General features: G+C 40.2%; 1 protein-coding gene and 1 pseudogene across 1 annotated transcript in view; both read right to left on the bottom strand.

Annotated features, from left to right (window-relative positions):
• The window catches only part of Mfsd14b (major facilitator superfamily domain containing 14B), a 63,361-nt gene extending 49,008 nt beyond the window's left edge, over nucleotides 1-14,353 (bottom strand). The window contains exon 1 of the mRNA XM_047526565.1: nucleotides 13,931-14,353. Within this exon, the coding sequence (XP_047382521.1) occupies nucleotides 13,931-14,038 (108 nt within the window). The 5' untranslated portion in view covers nucleotides 14,039-14,353. The remainder of the gene's footprint in view (nucleotides 1-13,930) is intronic.
• A 4,885-nt stretch (nucleotides 14,354-19,238) lies between these two features.
• On the bottom strand, nucleotides 19,239-20,514 carry LOC124965539 (actin, cytoplasmic 2-like; annotated as a pseudogene).
• Between the last annotated feature and the right edge of the window lie 2,222 nt (nucleotides 20,515-22,736).

Raw genomic sequence — 22,736 nt, 5'->3', positions numbered from 1 at the left:
ATGATAAAGATTAAACTCTTAAGACCTCATGCGGCCCCTTTTGTAGCTCTCTAATCTTATCCCTCTCTGCCCTTGTCAACAATATATCTGAGAGTATACATTCTTCTTCATAAAAGCATCATTTTCTATTATTTTGTTTTATAGAGTAGATATGTTATAGACATTTGAGATGAAATCACATTTTGAAGGTCAGACTTTAAAAACATAACAGTTCACAGCAACAGTGGTGTGGGGGATGGTGGGTGTTGTCTGACTTATAAAAATATAAGCACACAGAACATGCCACAACATGGATGAACTTTAAGAACATTATGTTAAGTAAAATAAGCCAGTCACGAAAAGGCAAATATCTAATGAAGCGAAACTCAGAAACAGAAAGTAGAAGAGGAGTGGCCAGGGGCCAAGGGAAAGGGAAAATAAGTTGTCAGTGTTTGAGGGAAAAATAAGGAACAGCGTAATGGGTTTAGAGTTTCATTTTTGCAACATCAAAAAATTCTGGAGGTTGGGTGCACAACAGTGTGAAAATACTTAACCATTTTTAAGAGTACAGTTCAGTGGTGTTAAGATGGTAAATTTTGTGTCATTTGTATTTTACCACAATTTTAAACACACATACATGGAATATCCAGTCATGCAAGGAAGAAGTATCTTAAAGTATATTCTAATTCAAACCAGTACTGCTACAAGATTCATAATCATTTCTGTATTACTACTGAAACCACATATGAAAAAGTATACTTCACTGTGAACTGTCAACATTTTAACAAATCACTCATTTGCCACCTTTGGTGTATTCATTTGTATCCATCTGGTTAGTAAAACGCTTTAGTAAAAAAAAAATCTTAATCTGAAAGCTTTTCAAAAATATTAACGTTAATGAAGAACACAGTTTTTAAAAACAAATAAATGTGGGCTGGGATGCAGCTCAGGGGTAGAGCATATACAAGGCACTGGGTTCGATCACCAGCGCCAAAACCCAGACAAAATGATTACACCTGAAGACCTTTGCTTCCTCCTACCTAATAACAGTTTTGGAATACAAGCAGGAATAACAACTGTATTGGTTATCTCTTCAGTTAATCTACCTTTTCTATAAAAAGTATAAAATTTTTCTCACCACTATAGCTGAATAAATGGCATGTCCATCACATTGGAAAGACTAAGAATTCACTAAATATTCAAAATTGACAACTTTTAAACTAAACCAGTGATAAGCCAACTTAAAGCAAACCAAGATGTCAATAATTATTTCTGTAAATATTCCTATCTCTACCAATTTTTTAACCTTTTTTTTTAGTTGTTGATGCACCTTTATTTTATTTATTTTTATGTGGTGCTAAAAATCAAACCTCACACATGCTAGGCAAGCACTCTGCCACTGAGTTACAACCCCAGCCCCTCTTTCAATATTTGAGAGTAAAAATATTCAGCTGCAAGTAATAACTCATCCAACACTTATTTGTTGAGTTCTACTAAATATCAGCTAGATGCAAGAACAATGGTGAGCAACAGAAGAAATGGTTCCAGCTCTCATGCCACAGAGTGTAAGATCAAAAGAAATATACACTCTAAAGGAAAAGACCTAGGCTAGCAACAGTATTAAAAGGACACTGAGTAATAACCAGAAAATTATTCTGTAACAGCAGCAACACACATAATGCTAGGCCCTAATCAAAGTACAAGGTATGTGCTATCATTTTATCCTTGCTATAGCCTTCTGAGATAGGAACTATTAAGTAAATTGCTCAGTTCACACAATAAATGACTGAGCTGGAATTCCATCAAGAGAGTCAGACACTTTCAGAGTATGTGCTACTGTTATGTTCTACGGCTTTTCTTTTCTTTCCTCCTTTTATTTAGTCTTAAAAGTAACCTTTCCATTCTTTTTTTTTTCTATTTTTATTGGTTCTTTTTAGTTATACATGATAATAGAATTTATCTTGACATAATTATAAAAGTATGAAATATAGTTTGTTCCAAATCAGTCCCCAGTACTTTCTCTTTCCCTCCTCTCCTCCCTTCCACTGTTTCCTTCCCTCTACTGACCTGTCTGCTACTTTATAATAGTTTTTTATTTCTTAATTGGCATCTTGTGGATGTACGCGATGATGATTCGCTGTGGTATATTCATGTACGGACATAGGAATGTAAGGTCCGATTCAACTCCACTGTCTTTCCCTATCCCGTCTCTCCTCCCTTCTCTCCATTCCTCTTTGTCTACACCATTGATCTTTCTTCTACTCTTTTTTTAACCCCAACACCTCATTTTAGATTAGCTTCTGCATATCACAAAAAAATTTCAACTTTACTTCTTATAAAGCCTGATTCTCCACAAACAGAATCAGCCCACATACGTCGCAGACAACCTGCACTGCAGGAACCTGAGAAAAGGTGACAGGAGTCAAAAGTAGCCAGTTCCTCAGACAAAGCAAAATGCAGACCTTCACTGAACCCACTCACTAGTTCCTCACACTGAGTTTGGTGACTGTGCATCTGGGCAAAAGGGCAGTTTCCACCAACCCCTTCATCTACTTTCTCAATTGTTACGGTTTGGATGTGAGGTGTCCCCCCAAAACTCACTTGTGAGATAACACAAGAAGGTTCAGAGGAGAAAGGACTGGGTTGTTAAAGTTTAATCCAATCAGTGAGTGATTCAATCCCCTGATAGGGATTAGCTGAGTGGAAATGGAAGTGGTAGGGTGTGGCTGGAGGAGGTGGGAACCGGGCGTGGCTTTGGGTGTATATCCGTATCTGTTGATTGGGGAGTCTCTCTGCTTCCTGATGGCAATGTGAGCTGTTTCCCTCTGCTATTCTCTTCCAACATGGTGTTCAGTCTCACCTCAAACCCTGAGGAATGTGGCCTTCTGTGGGCTAAGACCTCTGAAACCGTGAACCCTAAAATACACTTTTCCTCCTCTATAATTCTGATGGTCAGATCACTTAGTTACAGCAGTGAAAAAGCTGAATATACCTAAAAAGTTCAGATGAACTGGGGCACCCGGATTTCCTCAATCAGGTCGACTGCTGTCCACAAGACAAAGAAAAGGCTGAAAGCTAATGCCATTTGTCCCACACATGATCCCCAACTCAAAGATCAAAGTACACAGTAAATACCAGAGAGCTGCCCGCATGAAAGCCAAAGTAAAAGGAGAGAGATTCACTTCCCTTCACAGGTACATCTTCCTTGACACATCCTTTCTACATGCTGGCCAAACTAAAGGGCAGACAACACGATCACTTCAGTTAGAATGAATCAGCTGCTTTTCATAAGAAAAGAACTTTTTTTAAAGGAGGGGAGTGGAGTGTATTATCAGTCCAGACAGTAACGTAAAATCTAGGTAACGTGCCTTATTTGGGGGAAAATACTAAGATGATTACTATGTCATCTTAACACTGTATTTAAAAATAAAGGAAATACTATACTATAATCTTTCAGTTCATCTGACATCTTGAGACAATTCACACTTCTAAGAACAGTTATAATCTTTCTCTAAGGCAGCTGAAGGTGTGCTAAGAGGAATAAGCTGGGGCTATAGCTAAGAGAATGAACAAACAGCACGCATACTCTGAATACTAAAATCAGGAAGTCCATCACTGCAAAAGATCAAGAATAAATACATGCTGAGTACCCCTTATCTGAAATGTTTGTGATTGGAAGCTGTATTAAGTCAGTATTTCATTACTGGGACAAAATACCTGATAGAAACAAGGCAAGGCTCATTTTGGCTCGGTTTTGAAGGTTTCAGTTCATGGTCCACTGGTTTACTGTTTTGGGGCCCACAGCAAAGCAGCATATCATTGTGGGAGGCTGTGGCAGAAGAGGCTGCTACATTACAGAAACCAGGCAGCAAAGAGAGAGACAGGAAGGGGCCTGGGTCCCCGTATTCCCTTCAAGGGCATGCCCTACTAAAGGTTCCACCATCTCCTAATAGTGAGGGGCACTCAAGATCTAAACTATTCAAAGATATAAATGCTAATGTGATGACACTATTATACAGCCAATTTAACACATAAATACACTGCTCTTGTGTTGATGCAGAAATATTCAGAGGTGAAATGACTGGATTGTGAGAGCTGTAGCCTAAACAGTCCATGCTAGTTTGAATGGACTGACTAACTGGGTGGTAACTACAGGCAGGTGGGTTATGGCTAGAGGAAGTGAATCGCCGCTCTGAAAGGGTTCATCTTCCCCTTTCTCCCTCTGCTTCCTGGTCACCATGAGATAAGCAGCACTCCTCTGCCATGCCCTTCTACCGTGATGTTCTGCCTCAACTTGGGCCCAAAGCAATGGAGTCAGCCCAGCATGGACTAAACTTCTGAAACTGTGAGCCAAAGTATAGGGTATTTTGATCACAGAAGAAAAGTTGACTAACATAGTATATAACTGCTTCATCATTTTTTAACAGTAGCTTAATAATATTCTACCACATGAATGTACCACATTATTTCATCAAGTCACTCTGAAGTTACAGATAATATTTCATGCTTATTATGACTGATAGATACACATTTTACACCTATACCTCTCTAGTCTTGTCCAAGTACTGTTTTAGGATAAGCTCCTTGAAGTAGAATTGCCAGGTCAAAGGCAGGGGCTTTTTTGTATGTATATTAAGTGTCAGCCTCCATATGGTTTAATCACCCAAAGAATATATTACAAAAGAACAGAAATTTAAGGATTGAAGATTTCTCTAAAGCAGCATTCAAGAATCCCAACACTAAAAATTCTCTCCTTATTATATATCATCTTATGACTGTATTTCAAGACACATCAATCACAGTATACACTCATATGTTAGGAGATGGCTAATTAAAAACATGAAGCCACTATTTTTCTTTAGGGAACATAATATTACAGGACCATGATACTGATCCTATATGAGGTTTTTATACTTTTATGGTATCACATTATCTTATTTGTAGAAGAACAGATACTTTAAGTACTCCGTGGACCTGTCCACAAACAACTACTCATGTGTAAATAATCTTAACTGAACTTTTGCTATTTTCGAAACATAGAAATTAGATGTATAGTAACTCATGATCATGAAGCGGACTATCCTCAGAATTCTACATTTTTCTTCAGGTATCCTCTTGGATTGACCTAACAAGAGACAATGCAGTACAGTGGAGTTACTCAAACAAGACTATACAACGACACCCATCTCTGTAACTACATACACGTAACAAGAGACAAAGCTCAGAAAACTCAAGTTTTTTCCCTTCCTCTACTGAGGAACAGGAAAAACAAACTTGACTGTATATTCAACACTGTAACATGAGGAACTGAGCTGTCAAGTAAAAATTAGATTGGAGCATAGATAGGAGGAAAGGCCCAGCACCACCAGTCAGCCTGGCTATTCTGAGCAAATAAGCTACCTCCATGCACTTGTTTATCTCCAGTCAAATATGGATCGTACTGCACCTACTTTTTACAGCTATCATAAGAATGGATGATTATGGCCAGTAAAAGCATATCAACATTCCTTAGAACTCTGTAAATATAATAATGTTCACAATTTCTGGAAAAAATTCCAAAAACTAGATGACGGAAATGAGAGCCACTCATTTAGGAAGATTAAATGACAAAAGCAGGAAAACATTCAGGTTTTTGGGTGCTTCACTAGAAAGGTCTAATACTATACACGAATAATATAGGTCCTGGAAAGCCCACCCATCAGAGTGAAGAGGGGAGGGGAGAAAGAACTATTCCAGAGGATCATGTGCCTTTGCAGGAAGTGCCCCTTCCTTTCTATCTTAATGAATGTCACAAGTCATGACATTTTCTCAATAAAAATACAGGCTATTTAGAAGGAAAGAAAGGGCAGAAAAATCACTGGGTATGGAATGAAGCAGTGGCACTGAGGTTGAAATATTAATTTTTATAAGAGAAAATAACTTTTTAAGCCAGAGAAAGACAACTTTTTTTTTTTTTAAGCAAATGAAACTAGAGGGTTTATTTAGGCATTTTCTTGGTAATAAAAACAACAAAAGACTGGTTATATTTGCATAAAAATACAAAGTTGCATGTGAAAACACTTCAGTTAAAATGTAACAAGTGTTAATTTAAAATTTATATAAGTGGATACTGGAAGAAATCTGAACATTGAGTTAATCCCTGCTTAAGTGAAAGTTACAAAATAAACCTTCAATAAGTTAGAAAAAAATAAAGATAACAGAAGATGTAGATACATTAGAGTAAAGGAAAGTCAAAACTGGTGTATTTGGAAAGACTAATAAAAGTTTTATGTACCAAGGAGGACATTAAGAAACAAAGAGTTCTCCTTCAAGCCAAAACAGAGTAAATGAAACCAGATTACCCTCCTGTGGGAGGGAGGAACTGAATAAAGGAAGGAGGGAGAAAGTGAGGAAGGAAGATTCCTGGGCACTGGATGCCAGGTAACAAAGGGCCAAGATACCTGAGGTGAGGAGACAAGTTGAGCTTTACCATTACCCAGGTTTCTGCCTTAACAAGAGTTCCCAGGCCCCAGCACCAAAAGGAAGAAAAAAGCTTAGAGGCAAAGCTTAGAGAACTCCCCAAGAGATGCAGCTAGGAGGGCAGGGAGATTAAGGCAGGACAGGGTATTAAAGAGAAGAAGGGAGAGAGAAAAAAAGAGGGAGGGAAGGGAAGGAAGATAAGAAGAGAGAGAAACAAAGAGAAGAGAGGGAAGAGAGAAAGAAAAAAGGAAGAGGGAGGGAGGAAGGGAGAGAAGCCCAGAGATCTGCAGAGGTTCCACCACAAGGAATTCCAGAGTCCTGATAAGCACATGCATGTAAGGAAATTACCAAAAGCCAGGGGGGAGAAAAAAATCTTAAAGAGTGTGGTCAAATGCCACAACAAGCCTATATATGTTTCTACCAGCCAAGCTTACAAAAAAAAAAAAAAATCATTATTCAGCAGGGCATGGAGGTATATACCTATAATCCTAGTAACTCAGGAGGCTGAGGCAGGAGGATCACAAGTTCAAGGCCGGCCTCAGTAAAAGCAAGGCACTAAGAAACTCAGTGAGACCCTGTCTCTAAATAAAATACAAAATAGGGCTGGGGATGTGGCTCAGTGGTTGAGTTTCCCAGTACCTACCCTGCAAAAAAAAAAAAAAAAAAAGAAAGAAAGAAATGGGCAGGCGGGTGATATAGCAGAGCACCCCTGGGTTCTTGCAAAACCCAAACAAACAAACAAACAAAAAATCCTCATTATTCACAGAGCACTGGATAATCAGGAAGACCCTGTCTGAGTAATGAGTGAGTGGGGATCATTAAACCCTGCAATGAGTATGCTCTGAATGAACTCAATAAATTAATAGTAATCTAGCAATGCAGAAAAATGATATATAATCACAAAAGATATAAACATTACACTCATACATATATATTTATTATACATAATAAATGTAAAAATACAATAGGTATTATTGTAATTTTGGTTCATAACTCCACTCTCAATTTCCTACAAGATTTAAAAGAGAAGTGCACAAAAATAATTGTGATTTGATGTTTGGATCACAAATAACATAAGTGTGATGATAATGATATAAGGGGAAGGAGAGAGAAATATAGTAGATTCTATATATCTATTTTTCTCATTTTGCTGGAGATCAAACCCTGAGCTTTATGTATGCTAAGCGAGCACTCTACCACTGATTCTGTATACTTTTGAAGTTAAATTGGTATAATAAGCTAAACTATATTGAACTAAATTTGGGATGTAAAATGCAGTATTCAAGGTAACCATTCATAAAACATCTACAATACACACAAAAGGAAAACAGAAGAAAACCAAAATACTTCACTACAAAAATTTATCTTTCTTTACCAGTAATAACTTTAAATATAGATTGATTAGGTTTTCAAATTAAAAGGTAAAAATTAGCAAAGGATTAAAAACAAGCATGATAAAAATAATACTTTCTTTAAGAGACTTACTTTAGGTTTAAAGACACAAATAGAAAGGGAAAGGATAGGAAATAATATTCCACGTAAACAAACCAAAAGAGAGCTGGGTCACTTGCTAATATCAGACCACAAAACTGTTAAGCCAAGTGTGGTGGCATACAACTATAATCCCAGCTACCCTGGAGGCTGTAGCAGGAGGATATCAAGTTTGAGGTCAGCCTGGGAAATTTAGTGATAGTTTGTCTCAAAACTAAAAAAAAAAAAAAAAAAAAAGAAAGGGGCTAGAGATGTAGTGTAGTGGTAGAGTGCTTTCCTAGCATTTGAGAGACCCTGGGTTTGATGATTCTCAGGACCACAGGAGGGTGGTGGGGAGACAAATTTTGCTGGGCATGGTGGCATGTGCCACAAATATGTAGAATTTAAACAATACACCAAACGAAGAATAGGGCAAAAAGGAAATCACAAGGAAAATTAGAAAATACTTAGAGCTGGTTATGATGGCACTTGCCTACAATTCCAGCTACTTGGGAGTCTGAGGCAGAAGGACCACTTGAACCCAGGGATTTGATTAGACAATGACAACAATAACAACAAAGAAGAAGAAGAAAAAAGGGAAGAGAAAATACTTAGAGACAAATAATAAAAAGAACAGAAACTAAAATTATGGGAGGCAGCAAAAGGTAGGATGAAGAGACTACTGTAGCTATGAATGCCTTCTTTTAAAAAGCAGAAAGATTTCAATCAATAGCATAACTTCATACCTTAAGGAAGAGAAAAAGCAAAGCAAACCAAACCAAACTGAAAATTAGTAGATGGAAGGAAATAGGAAAAGTTAAAGCATAGATAAATAAAAGAATAGTAAAACAAAATCAATGAACCGAAAAAGTGGTCCTTTAAAAATATCCACAAGGGTCTGGGGACTTAGCTCAGTGGCAGAGCACTTGCCTAGCACGTGTAAGGCCCTGAGTTCAGTCTTCGGCCCTGAAAAAAATAAAATAAAATAAAAATCTAAAAAAATAAAAAATAAAAATTTTAGCTAGATTAACAAAAACAGATACACGCACAAAAAAAATCAGACATGAAAGTGGGGCCTTTACCACCAACAATCACAGAAATGTAAAGGATACCAAAATACTCTGAACAACTATACACTGGACAACAATGATAAACTAGTTAATTTAGATGATGTGGTCAAATTCTTAGAAACACACGATTTACCAAAACTGAATCATGAAAAAATAGAACATCTGAATAGGCTTATAATGTAAGAAGACTGACTCAGTAATCAAAAACATCCTAACAAATCCAGGACCAGATGACTTTACAGGTGAATTCTACCAAATGACTGAAGAATCCTTTTCGTAAACTTCTGAAAAATAAAAGGGGAACCACTTTCTAATTCATTCTATGAGGCCAGCATTACTACAATACTAAAGCCAAACAAAAAGTGAAACACAATACTATCAGAAAACTACAAACCAACCCCCTTACGAATACTGATGCAAAAATCTTAAGCTAGCAAACCTAATCCAACAGCACATTACAAAGATTATCCACCATTACCAAGTGAGATTTATTCCTAGAATGTAAAGATGTTCAACATATGAAAATCATAATGGAGAAAATGCATCTGATAAAATTCAACACCCTTTCATGATCAAAACACAAAAAAAATCTAGAGATAAAAGGCATTTTTCTTTAACATCATAAAAGGAACTTTTTAAAGACCTCATAGTTAACAGAGGGATCAAAGAATGAAAACTTTCCTCCTAAGATAAGGAACAACACAAGAATGTCTGCCTTCACTATTACTATTCAAAATTGTACTGGAAATTCTAGCCAGAGCAATTAGACAAGGAAAAAAAAAAGTCATCATAATTGGAAAAGGAAGAAGTAAAACTATCCTTATCTTCAGATGACATGCTTGTACACGCAGAAAATATAAAAGAATCCACAGAATTTACTAGAACAATTGAATTCAACAAAGTTGAATACAAGATCAATATACAAAAATCAGTGTGCTTCATTCCCAAAATGAATTGTTTCAATTCTACTTTTGAAAGATTTTTAAAGTGAAATTCATTGAAGGTTTTTTCTAATATTTGAAAAAAAAATCAATTGTTTCTACACATAGGCAATAAACAATCCAAGTCCCTGTGTTACTGGGTTAGGCAAGAGTTTCTTTCTTTTTTTTTTTTTGCAGAGCTGGGGATCAAACCCAGGGCCTTGTGCTTGCAAGGCAAGCACTCTACCGACTGAGCTATCTCCCCAGCCCAAGAGTTTCTTAAATATGAGACCAAATACATATGTATGAAACAACAAGTTGCAATTTCATCACAATCTAAAACTTCTACTCAAACACTACTCAGAGAATGAAAAGATGAACCACACACTAGAAATAGGATATTTGGAATACATCGGAAAGGACCTGCACCCTAAATATAGAAAGAATTTGAAAACTTCAATTATAAGAAAACAATCCATCCAGGCCTAAAAACAACAGTAACAACAAGCCTTTTCCATGAAAAAGTATAGGTTTAATGATGGCAAATTAAAGATCTAAATAATTCTAAATGTGAAATTAAAATGTTTCTGCCATAAGGCATATTAGCTCCCCAAACTGCTATACATCAACTGCTTATAGATGTTTTGGGGCTTTTTGCTGATTTATTTACAGGGTTTGTTTGGCTGTGCAGAAATTTCAGTATATTTTATCATTCCGGCTCCTAACAGTGTTAAAGAATCAAAAGTTCATCAATACAATTTTTTCCCTTACTATGTCCCTAAATCCTTTCACATCTTTACAAACCAAATGTCTCACCATTTTAGTCATTTTTTAAAAGAAAAGATGCTCTTTCATTTCACCTGTATTCTTGTTATAAAAAAACATTAACTATCACAGGGACTTCCTGGAACAGTCTAAGAAAAATCATCTCAAGAGACATTAAATGTCTCACCAGAATAACACTGATTCTGTGAGCTTCCATATCAGTGCTCTTAACTGGTATCCATGTATTGGCTTCTTGGAGTCCATGAACATCCTGAAATATTACACTAAATTTAGTGAATTTCTTTGCAACAAATTCTAATTCTCATCAGATGCTCAAGAATAAATGAACCCCAAAGAACTTTTCCTTTACCTGGCTGTGAAGACTATGCATAATAGAAAATCTACATTCAATGATAATATAAATAATCCTGATAAAACATCTCAAAATCCTTGTTAATACACAGCAGGAAGGAATAGAGCAAAGAGAGGACAATAAAAGGAGAGCTATGTGATATGCAGTCCTCCCTTTTCCAGGCAGAAAGATCTCATGGAAGAAATACTGGACTCTTTTATGTTTCAGATCATGACATCTCTTTGCCAATATCTTTTTCAGGTCAATACATCTCTTTGCAAGGTAGAAGAAAAGTAGTTGATTCCCTGTATATGGACAGTCTTCCCCATGATTATTAGTACCAAAAAACCTGAAACCATGATGTTCCAGGAAGAAAGCTAAAAGGAAATTACAACACATTAAGACCAAATCAAATCATGGGGCTGGGCTGACCAGGCATGATGGTGCATGCCTGTAATCCCAGTGACTCCACTGAGGCAAGAAGATGGCAAGTTCAAGACCAGTCTTAGCAACTTGGCAGACCCTGTTTAAAAATAAATAAAAGGGGGGCTGGGGAGATAGCTCAGTTGGTAGAGTGCTTGCCTTGTAAATAAATAAATAAAAGGGTTGGTGATGTAGTTCATGATACAGCATCCCTGGATTCAATTCCCAGTAGAGCAAAAACAAAACAAAACCAAAACAGACTGTAGGACAATGAACCTGGAAGAGATACCACAAGGAAACTACAAGTAGGAGGGAAAAAAAAAAAAAAAAAAAAAGGCATAATTTGGGGGTGCTGGCATATGACATGAACACCTATGATTAAAGGGATTCACTGCTTTCCCAGCTTCCACACACTCAGAAAAGCACTGGCGCCTGTCCATGCTAGTCGTGCAGTAAACAAGAAAACTCAGTATTCACAGCAGTTTATCAATACCAACTGCACCCACTCACAGGGACAGCCTGGGTAGGACTATTTCTGTGCCAAAACTAGCAGATTAGCATCAGGATCCAAACAAGAAAGAATGAGGAATAAATTGAGAGTACAAGTCTTTGAGTAAACATACCTTAAAAGTTCCTGCTTATAAGCACATAAAATAAGTAACATTAACTTTTTTAGGTTGGGGTCTAGTTCTTGTCTACCTTAAAAAAATGGGAGAGAACTGAGGTTTATTATCACAGGGGATCACTTATAGACTCTGACCATTTAAAATTTATACATGCAAAAACACTGAGAATAACAACATCTAATATTATTAAGGGCTTACTAGGTGCTGGGTTGCAGCAAGCCTCACAATACTCTGAGGCAAATACTATTATTAGAAAAGGTTATGTAGTCTGCCCAAAATTACACAGGTAATAAAGATGGAAACTGGAATTCCAAGCATGCTCACTTAATCTTCATGTTAATAATGCTTCCACCAGGCAGTTTTTTTTATTCTGTAAGCCATTGGGAGTCAATGAAAACAAACTGCAGCAGTAATGATCACATTTAAATGTTAGATGACACTAAACAGTAATGGGAAGGGCAGACTTATGGTGAGATGAGCAAGGATCTCAAAACGGATGGTCCAAGTCTAGGAAATGGACCATAGGAATGAAGAGGAGAGGGTGAAAACCTAAAAACAGCACCTACTAAATGTAACTGCACTTTTTACTTATTGTATAAGAAGAGAGAAGAGATGAAGGAAGGTTCTTCTTGGGTTACTAGCTTGGCCACTGATTAGTAATTACTGTCTAACAATTCAAGGAAGACAAAAGGAGCTAGTAGTTTAGTTTTGGTTAGGAGACTGAAAGATGGTTTGGCTTAGTCAAAATTAAAATGAGAGAAACCAATTCTACAGAACTACCCTCCCCCTGTAAGACGAGCTTCCCACATGTGCAAAATCTTACCTTTGAAATGAGGGGCCCCAAATGCATTTCCAAAAATAAAGAGTCACAGGGGTCTCAACATTACTAAGTCCTCATTATACAGATTAGGCACTGGATGGTTGGGCTGTGTCAATACTCTGCCCAGAGTGACACTGCTCTAGTAGAACCAGGACTAGAAACCAGCTCTGCTGGCTCCATCATCCGTACTGCTCCTTCTACTTCACTACCCTCCCAACTCTACTTATGTGAATTCACATCGCCAAATATACACGTATCATCACTGCGCACTCTTCAAAAGCAAAATTAGATATGTAAGCTTAAAATCTAAAACTGATAGCATATATTTTTCATAAAATTCGCATTTGCCTTTAGAAAAACTTTTTCATGGCGTCAAAAGTTTGTATTCATTTTAACATTTTCTATATTTTACGTCCTACATAGTCCCTCCCCCCGCAAATCCTTTTTAAACTTAGGACTGAAGAAATGACAGATCCTCTGTGCTTACTATTCCACCATAAGAAATCAAGGCGCCACTGACAAGGCCTGTTCTGCCGAATCCAGTCAAGGCTGTCCTGTGCTGCTGTCAAAACCATCTCAACTCCAAGAATCACCGGAGGAAGAGGCCGACCTCAACTTGTTCCTCGCGGACCCTGGGATCTACAGCTTCCCCTTGGATGCCTGCTCCTCCGGCGCCCGGGGAAAGCGAAAGGTGCAGGAGGGCGCTGCCGGCTCCACCGCCAGCTTCTTGGGGGTTTGAGTCAAATGTGTGGTTCTACAAGCTCCCTGCACATTATCCAAGTTGGCCCGGGTAGAACCTGGCCCCGGAAATTGTATTAACTGACGCAGGGAAGGAGAACTCTGTAATAGCCAAATTACTTCTGTTCCCTGTCCCGCGCCGGGTCCTTCCGAAACAATAACCCTGAAGCAGCCCAAGTTTCGTCAAGCGAAGCGCCACTAGGTAAGCCCCCGTCGGGCGGATCTGGCTGTGCGGCCCGAGCCCCCGCCGCCCCGCCGCGCCCCCGCCCAGCCTCCCGGGCACCGGCCTCAGACCCGCCCGCGCTCACCCAGCTGCTGCCCGGGGACGGCGCGCCCGCGCGCTTCTCCGGCATGGCTCCCGCCTCGGGCTGCGACGCCGCCTTCCACTCTGGCTCCCGCGGCGGCCGGGCGTTCATGCTGCGGCCATGCCCGCGCCGGCTCGGGACGTTCCGGGACGACGGCGACGCCGCGGGGGCGGCGGCGGGGCCCGCGCCTTCATGGGCTCCGCGGCCCGCGGCGGCCTGCGGATCGGGCGGCGGCGCCAGCGGCGACGCCGAGCGCTAGGGGGGAGCCGAGGCTGGAGCCGCGGAGGAGGTAAGAAGAGGCCCGCAGCTTCAGGACCCGCTGCGCTGCGCGCGACCACAGAAACCCCGACTCCCTGGCTGCCCGCGGCGTCAGTGGCGGGTCCGGCGGTCTGGAGGCCGCGCCCCGCCCCGTGCGCGCTCCCCACAGGCCGGCGCCGGCTACAGGCCCCGCCCAGCTATCAGCTCCCGCCTGGAGCTCGGCCGGCGCCCGGGTTGCCTCCAGCAACGCCCCGCCCACCTCGGGCCCCGCCTCCCCTTGCGCAGGCCTTCAGGGTGACCGCACTGCGCAGCGCGCCGGAAGTGCGTCATCTCCGGGGGCCCCAGGGTTACTTCATTTTTACCTAGACTGGGAGTGAGTCGGCTGATTGGTGAGGCGTAGGTGTTTTGTAGTCACCTCTGCCCGGGTGTTGATTTCACATCAGCCCATCAAACGAAGACTTCTTGATGGCCCTAGCAATTGTAAAGATGGGCACACCCTGAGACCGAGAGAGCCCTGGATCGGGAATCCTGAACTGAGGAAGTGGAATATGCTCCATAGTTATTGTCTTGCTCCTCCAGTATCTAAAGAAAGTGACAGGTTACCTGGACCATCGAATACCGGGAAGGTCATAGTTTTAGAAATATACAGGCACTGGTTGCACAACAGAGCCTGTTGTTCACGACAATAGTGTGAATTTGTAAAATAAGGACAGTAACCTGTAAGTAAGGTGACGATGTTCGAAATGCTATACAAGCCCTGAAGAACTCTTGCGAGATACGCATTCCATTAAATTCGATCTGTCCGCTGTTGATTTGCATGTTGCAGTGTTGCCCTTGCTGATAGGTGGTGCACAAGAGTCCCAAAGATTCTGTGCCTCCAAACCTTGAACTTGCACGAGCTTGCTGTAGAGTTACAACTTGCTTTGCTCTCATTGTGCGGACATTGCTTGCCAAACCACTTTGATGTCCCAAGTCGACTCTTTCTGTGAAAATAAATAAGTCTTTTTCTGGAGCTTAGGAAATCCGCATAAACAGATTGTGGAGACTTTACTACTATTTGGTCTTGGCAGACCCATTTTTAGGTTGCTGTCGTTTTTTCAAAAATTCTATCCTTTTATTGAGTTAAAGTCTTTTTGCCTATTTCAACCATGTTTTGATGATTATGGTTTTGCTTTCCATATCTATACAGAAATGTCTAATTACACTTGTTTCAAATGACAGTATGAACCTGTCATTTCTCTAATTGTTCTCCAATTACATGCCAGTTAGTGAATATTTCAGTTAAATGCTGTGCTACAAATATAGCACTGTAAATAATATTTGATAATGCTACTCTGAGGGCTGGTCCCTTGATGTGGAGAATCATAAAAGTATTATTATATTTTTATGGTTCTGGGAATGGAACCCAGACCTCAAGCATGCTAGACAAGCACTCTAGCACTGAGGTACATTCCAGTCCTTTGCATGGCTTTTGCTTTTTTTCCTCCCTTTTTAAAAAATAAACTGATTTTAAGAAATTGTTACATTATGTTAACAGTTTATCATAGGAATTATTTATGCACTCACTGAGACCAAAAACATGGATTCCACATAATTCAATTCAACATTCGGGCTCTAGGAAGCTAATGCAAGATCCTTGCTGAAAAATATGTATTATCTTGCTTTATCCTAGAGTGGTTTATATCTGTCCATGGTTTGAATTCATATTTATGAAAAGATATGCAAGAGGCAGAGTCTGGCAGGAACTAACTTTGTGTTAAATAAAAATTAAAATATTCTATTTGTTGCCAGATTTCCTCAAGTTTTTCTATTATTCTTCAAGAAGAGAATATAAGCAGTGTTTTACAAACTTACTGAACTCAGCACTCTTATTCTTGAAACATTGATTAATATCTTGAAGAACGTGTAGGACATAGTTTGGAAATGGCTATTTGTACTTGTTACTTTTGAAAGATATGCATGAAACTATAGAAAGAAGCATTTCAAACTAGCATAAAAAGACTATAAATAAGAAGTTGCTTTTTTTTTTTTTTTTTTTTTTCTTGGTACTGGGGATTGAACCCAGGGGCACTTGACCACTGAGCCACATCCCCAGCCCTTTTTCTTTATTTTTTATTTTGAGACAGGGTCTCACTAAGTTGCTTAGGGCCTTGCTAAATTGCTGAGGCTGATTTTGAACTTGCAATTCTCCTGCGTCAGCCACCCAAGTAGCTTGGATTACAGGTATGCACCACCACGCCTGGCAATCTGTTGCCTTTTAAAAACTAGAAAAAAGTTTATTAACAGTGATGAGCTCTAGAATTAATGTTGTTTACATAGATTTCTGAAACTTGATTTTTTTTCAATGAATATGTAATAGTTCATTTTTATATCAGGAAAAGAAAAGTTTTTTAGTTTTTATAAAAAAAAAAAAAAAAGCAAGGCACAGTGGCATGTGCCACTAGTGCCAGCACCCAGGGAGGCTGATGCAGAAGGATCCTTTGAGCTCAGGAGTTTGAAGCCAACTCAGGTAACATGAGGAGACCCTAAAAAATAAAAAAGTTAAAAAATGTAATGAATTAAATGAATTATATACTTCTAATTTGTTTCCTACTGTTACATGGTAAATTAGCACAAGCTTAGTGTTTTAAAATCAAAGCAAATGTTTTACCTCAGTGTCTATGCATCTGGAGTCAGGGACATTTTAGTTACAACCTCTGCTGAGGGTCTCATGAAGCTGAAATCAAGGTATCTGCCGACTTTATACTCATGGAGACTCTACATTTCCAGATTTTCTCAACTGGTAGGGTTCAGATCTTAAATGTACCCCAAAGACCCATATATTAAAGGCTTGGTCTCCAGCCTGTGGTGCTATTGAGAGGTAGTAGAACCTTAAGAGGTGGGGCCTGTTTAAAAGAAGTTAGGTCATTCCCTTGAAGGGAATACAAGAACCCTAGCCCCGCTCTCTCTCTCACTTTGTTTCTGAGATGGCATGAGGTGAACAGACCTCCTGTACCATATGTTCCTGACACTATGAAGTACTGTGCTACTGCAGGCTCAAAGCAAGCAAGTCAAGGGACCATGGACTTCAATTTCTGAGACCTTAAGTTTCCTTGTAAGTTGATTCTCTCAGGTATTTTGTTACAGCAACAGAAAGCTGACTAACACATCAAGTTCTTGCCTGAATTCATTTTTTTTGTGGTTCTATGACTAAATGCCCCATATTTTTGCTTCCTGTCACCCGGTTACAGCTCCTTATTCCTAGAGACCACTCTCAGGTCCTTTCCATGTGGTCCTCTCCACAATATGGCAGTTTGCTCCTTCAGTAATCTCTCTGACACCTGATGATCTTTAAAGGCTCACCTCATAAGTCTCATCCCCAATAATCTCCCTTTTGATTAAGTCAAAGTCAGCTGATGAGTAACCTGGTCATAGACATGATATCCCATCAAATTCACTGGTACTGTCATACTTTAACTTGGGAAAGGAGGGAATTATAGAACGCGCACTCACACACACACATACACACACACACACACATAAATAACCCTACTGTACACACACACACCTACATAACAATATGTTGTTACCATATGCACTGTGGTCCCACAGATTGTTAGTATTTAGTGACATGTAGCCATCCTAGTTTGTGTAAGTATACTCTATTATCTTTGTACAACAATGAAATTTCCTAATTAAACATTCTCTGAATGCATCTTCATAATTAGCTGCATGTGACTGGGTGTATGTGTGTGTGTTACACAGGATTGTGTAAACTTGAGAAAGTTACTTCTCTAATCCTTACTCTCCTCATATATTTGGAATACTAATATGTGGCTTATTAGAATTGTTTTAATTATTATATAAAGAATATTATGTAATTACATGCATAAGTATTAGATATTTAGTCTTTTTATGAAGTTACTAAATAGTGACTTTATGTATGGCTATATATACAGGGAATTATAAATAAACGATATACTGTGGTTCTAAAGTTAATTTCTACTTCCTTCTGTCAAAATGTGTGTATTGCAGTCCCTAAAGGGCACTGACCCCTTACTCAGTTTTTCCAAGTGGAATGGCCCTGTTAGGGTTCCCTTTCTATATCAACCTATTCATTGTTATCTTTTGATTCTCTTTGTTAGTCACCTACCTCACCACATCTGAGTATCTGAATTTTGTATTTTAATTGAACTCTCATTTTCTGTTTGCAATTACACAGAGTCCTACAGACTTCAACTGTATTTCTGTAGTTCTATAGTCATCTTTATTGATGTTCCAAATTTTTATTTTTATATTTATTTATTTATTTATTTATTTATTTTGGTACCAGGAATTGAACCTAGGGGCTCTCAACCACTGAGCTACATCCCCAGCCCTTTTGTATTTTTATTGAGAGACAAGGCTCACTAAGTTGCTGAGACTGGCTTTGAACTCACAATCCTTCTGCCTCAGCCTCCCAAGTGACCGGGATTACAGGCATGTGCCACCATGCCTGGCACAAATTTTCTTTCTTTTTTTTTATCTTTGTACTGCAGCACTTTATTTTTCCTTACTCAATGAAGTGTTGCTGGGGCCTAATGTTCTCACATAACAGTAGAAAACCAAAAATTTGTCATCTCGTAAAGAATTAAGTACAAAAAAACTTACATAAATTAAAATGAATAAATTTACAGGTGTAAATGCAAACTGTTTCCAACTCAAGGCAAGTAATAACCAGTGGTGGTCAGGTGGGAAAACATTGGTAAGAATGGAACTGTGTCCTAAGGCTCGAATTGTCCCACCCTATTAGAACAGGGAGAAGTGACAACTGGTCCAGGAACTCTTGCCAGCCTGAGCAATCCTGGAATAGTCTGTTAGCTGATACATGAATACCCTGCACAATCACTGCTGTGGTCTCAGATTCGCTAAGCCACAGACTTTCCTGTGTGCATGCTCTCATCTCAGGCACCAGGTGAGTGAGCCACATGGACTAAGGGTTAAATAAATGCACAGGGCATCAAACATATACCAAGGGAACAGTTAACTTGACTACAAGGTCAAAATCAGCAACAAGCTCTACGATCTAGTGCTGACATCAGATACAAGCTTCAAGGACAAATTTCTTTCCAAAGGCTTATTCCAGTTTCATGAGGCTAGCATGAGGTGTATACATTTGCCAGGGCAAATTTATACTTCAGAATCAGCTCATGTAGCAGGTGCCTGGCACCTGCTCAGTCCATCTGGAAGCATTTGCGGTGGACGATGGAGGGGCCCGACTCGTCATACTCCTGCTTGCTGATCCACATCTGCTGGAAGGTGGACAGGGAGGCCAGGATGGAGCCACCGATCCAGAGTACTTGCACTCAGAGGGAGCAATAATCTTGATCTTCATGGTGCTGGGGGCCAGGGCTGTGATCTCCTTCTGCAACCTGTCAGAGATGCCTGGGTACCTGGTGGTGCCACCGGACAGCACAGTGTTGGCATAGAGGTCCTTGCAGATGTCAACGTCACACTTCATGATGGAGTTGAAGGTGGTCTCGTGGATGCCGGAGGATTCCATACCCAGGAAATAGGGCTGGAAGAGCGCCTCTGTACGCTGGAACCGCTCGTTGCCGATGGTGGTCACCTGCCCGTCAGGCAGCTCTTAGCTCTTCTCCAGGGAGGAAGAGGATGCAGCAGTGGTCATCTCCTGCTCAAAGTCCAGAGCGACATAGCACAGCTTCTCCTTGATGTCACGCACAACCTCCCCCTCGGCTGTGGTGGTGAAGCTGTAGCCGCGCTCTGTCAGGATCTTCATGAGGTAGTCTGTCAGGTCCCGGCCAGCCAGATCCAGACGCAGGATGGCGTGGGGAGGAGTGTAGCCCTAATAGATGGGCACTGTGTGGGTGACCACGTCACCAGAGTCCATGACAACGCCAGTGGTGCATCCGGAGGCAAATAGGGACAGCACAGGCTGGATGGCCACATACATAGCCGGTGTGTTGAAGGTCTTGACCATGATCTGAGTCACCTTCTCTCTGTTGGCCTTGGGTCAGGGGGGCCTCGGTCAGCAGCACCGGGTGCTCCTCCAGGGCCACGCGCAGCTCGTTGTAGAAGGTGCGGTGCCGGATCTTCTCCATGTCGTCCCAGTTGATGACGATGCCGTGCTCGATGGGGTACTTCAGGGTCAGGATGCCCCGTTTGCTCTGGGCCTCGACGCCCACGTAGGAGTCCTTCTGGCCCACGCCCACCATCACGCCCTGGTGCCGCGGGCGCCCCACGATGGAGGGAAACACAGCCCCTGGGCCGTCGTCGACCGCAAAGCTAGCTTTGCACATGCTGGAGCCATTGTCAATGACGAGCCCAGCGATTTCCTCTTCCATCGCCATCGGCAGAGGTCGGGCGGCGGAGCGGCTGGAGGACGCAGAGCGCGGGCAGCGGCAGCGAGTGAGGCCACAAATTTTCATCCTGATGGAGGTATTCAGAGCTGGAAGGAGGTTTTCTCTGCTTCAGTGAATTTTCTACAATGCCCTATCTACTATTTGAACTTCCTAATCATTCTAAGTATGCGTTTCTCATCTATAAAATGGAGAAAGTGTCTATCTTATAAGACTATTATCATGGTTGAAACAAATTAATATAAGGCTTTTAGCAGAGTATACCCTGAGTGTGTTTTCTATTATTTTTTTTTCTTCCTGAATATTCTGTTTCCCTACTCAGTGACTATGGGAAGAGTTGAGTAGTATTTGTAAATCTCTCTCTCACTGTATATATACACACAAACATACACATAAGTATACGTATATATGTATGCATATATATATATATACATATATATAAACACATGTGTGTTTGCCCTAGCATACATATAGTTTCACAATTTCTAACTCTAGAAACATACCAACTAGTGTGTAAGTTTATGCACACTTCTTTTATTCAGTCAAAACAGCTGTTCAAAGTTACCAACTCTTTCCCCCCACCTTCTTTGGTGAGCTTATGTCATACATTTATAATATAACTAAATTTATTTGTCAGAGCTTCATTCTATCCTGGGATCCCTCTTTGTTTGCATACAGCAAAGTAATCTCTTTGCAGCATACAGTTCTTTGGGTTTTTGACAGGTAGATAAAACTATGTATCTACCATGAGACCCTACAGAATAGTTCAAATATCCTAAAAATTCCCTATGTGGTCACTCTATAATCAATAGAAAGGGGAAATTTTATTTAGTCTATTACTTTTTATTTAATTTGAAAATATTCTGCAATTGGCCTGTTTTGAATTTTGTAGGAATCTCCTAACACTGGTAACATCTATTAGGAAGTAAATCCACAGTGACATCAGCATACCTCAGCTCCAAGCCAAAGTTTATGAAACTACCTGTTCAGGGTGTCTTTGTCAATCTGTTTCTCCACCCACCCCCATCGATCCCAATGTGAGGCAATGTCAAATTGCCTTATAAAATATGTCTAAACATTTAAAACACTGTACTCTTTGTTCCAAGTACTAGTTCATAACTGCAAGTCTAACAGTGTGTTAAAACAAACATATTTATAAATCACAAGATAAAGTCCTAATCAAAACTAATTTTTCATATTTCCCATGAACTGTCAGTCCTATTTGAGAGAATACTCTTTTAGTTGGCTTTATTTTTAATGAAGATCCATCCTTCCTGAATCTCTTCAATCCTTTGCATTCTATCTAGCACAAGGTCAAAAGCAGATGGGATTTACCAACTGAGACATATCAAGATGATTCAGAGTCAGGTTGGGTGGGCAAACATTTTATAAGAAAGGCTAGAATTTGGGGTGACCCAGGTAGGCAAAGGGTTTATTCTACAATATGTGTGAACCCTGTGAAAAGTTAGGAACTTAAGGACTTCTTGCCCTCCTCCATGTTTCACATGCTGGAAATACATGTAGCTGCCACCTGCTATCCCTGGCATCCTCACAATAGCAGTGATAAGATCGCTATGCCCAGAGGAGGGACCATTGCTTATATGGGTCAGCCCTTCCCTCTTGCCAGTCCCTCCTAATCAGTTATCAAATCTTATTTAAACCCTTGCTCACCTGCTACCTCTCTGTCTACTCCCACATGCAAGCTATTACATGCCCCCTTTCTTTCAAATCATCTGCGCCTGCTCATTACAATGCCACTGCCTTAATTCATGTCTTTATCTTTGGGTTCACTTCTACCTGGGCATGCATTCTCTACACAAAATGGGTCTTTCTAAAACACAAATCCATCTTATTATGTCACTCCCAAGATTGAACCAGGAGCACTTAACCACTGAGCCACATCCCCTGCCCTTTTTAATTTTGTTTTTGTTTTTTAGAAACAGGATCTTGCTAAGTTGCTGAGGCTTGTTTGGAACTTGCAATCCTTCTGCCTCAGCCTCCCGAGTTGCTGGAATTACAGGTCTGCACCAACGCACCCAGCTTGCTAAAAATTCTGTTAAGACCTGTTATTTTCATGAAAGAGGCTCCAGCTCATTAGCATGCCTTGCATAGCTCAGGATCTGGCCTCTGCACCCTTCTCAGCCTCACCTTCTGGCACCATCTACAACACGTTATAATACTCCCTCTCCTGTGAGAAGCGAGAAGGAGCTCTG

This window comes from Sciurus carolinensis, chromosome 15, assembly GCF_902686445.1.
Source record: "Sciurus carolinensis chromosome 15, mSciCar1.2, whole genome shotgun sequence".
Taxonomy (NCBI): domain Eukaryota; kingdom Metazoa; phylum Chordata; class Mammalia; order Rodentia; family Sciuridae; genus Sciurus; species Sciurus carolinensis.
This window is presented reverse-complemented; position numbering and strand designations above follow the sequence as displayed.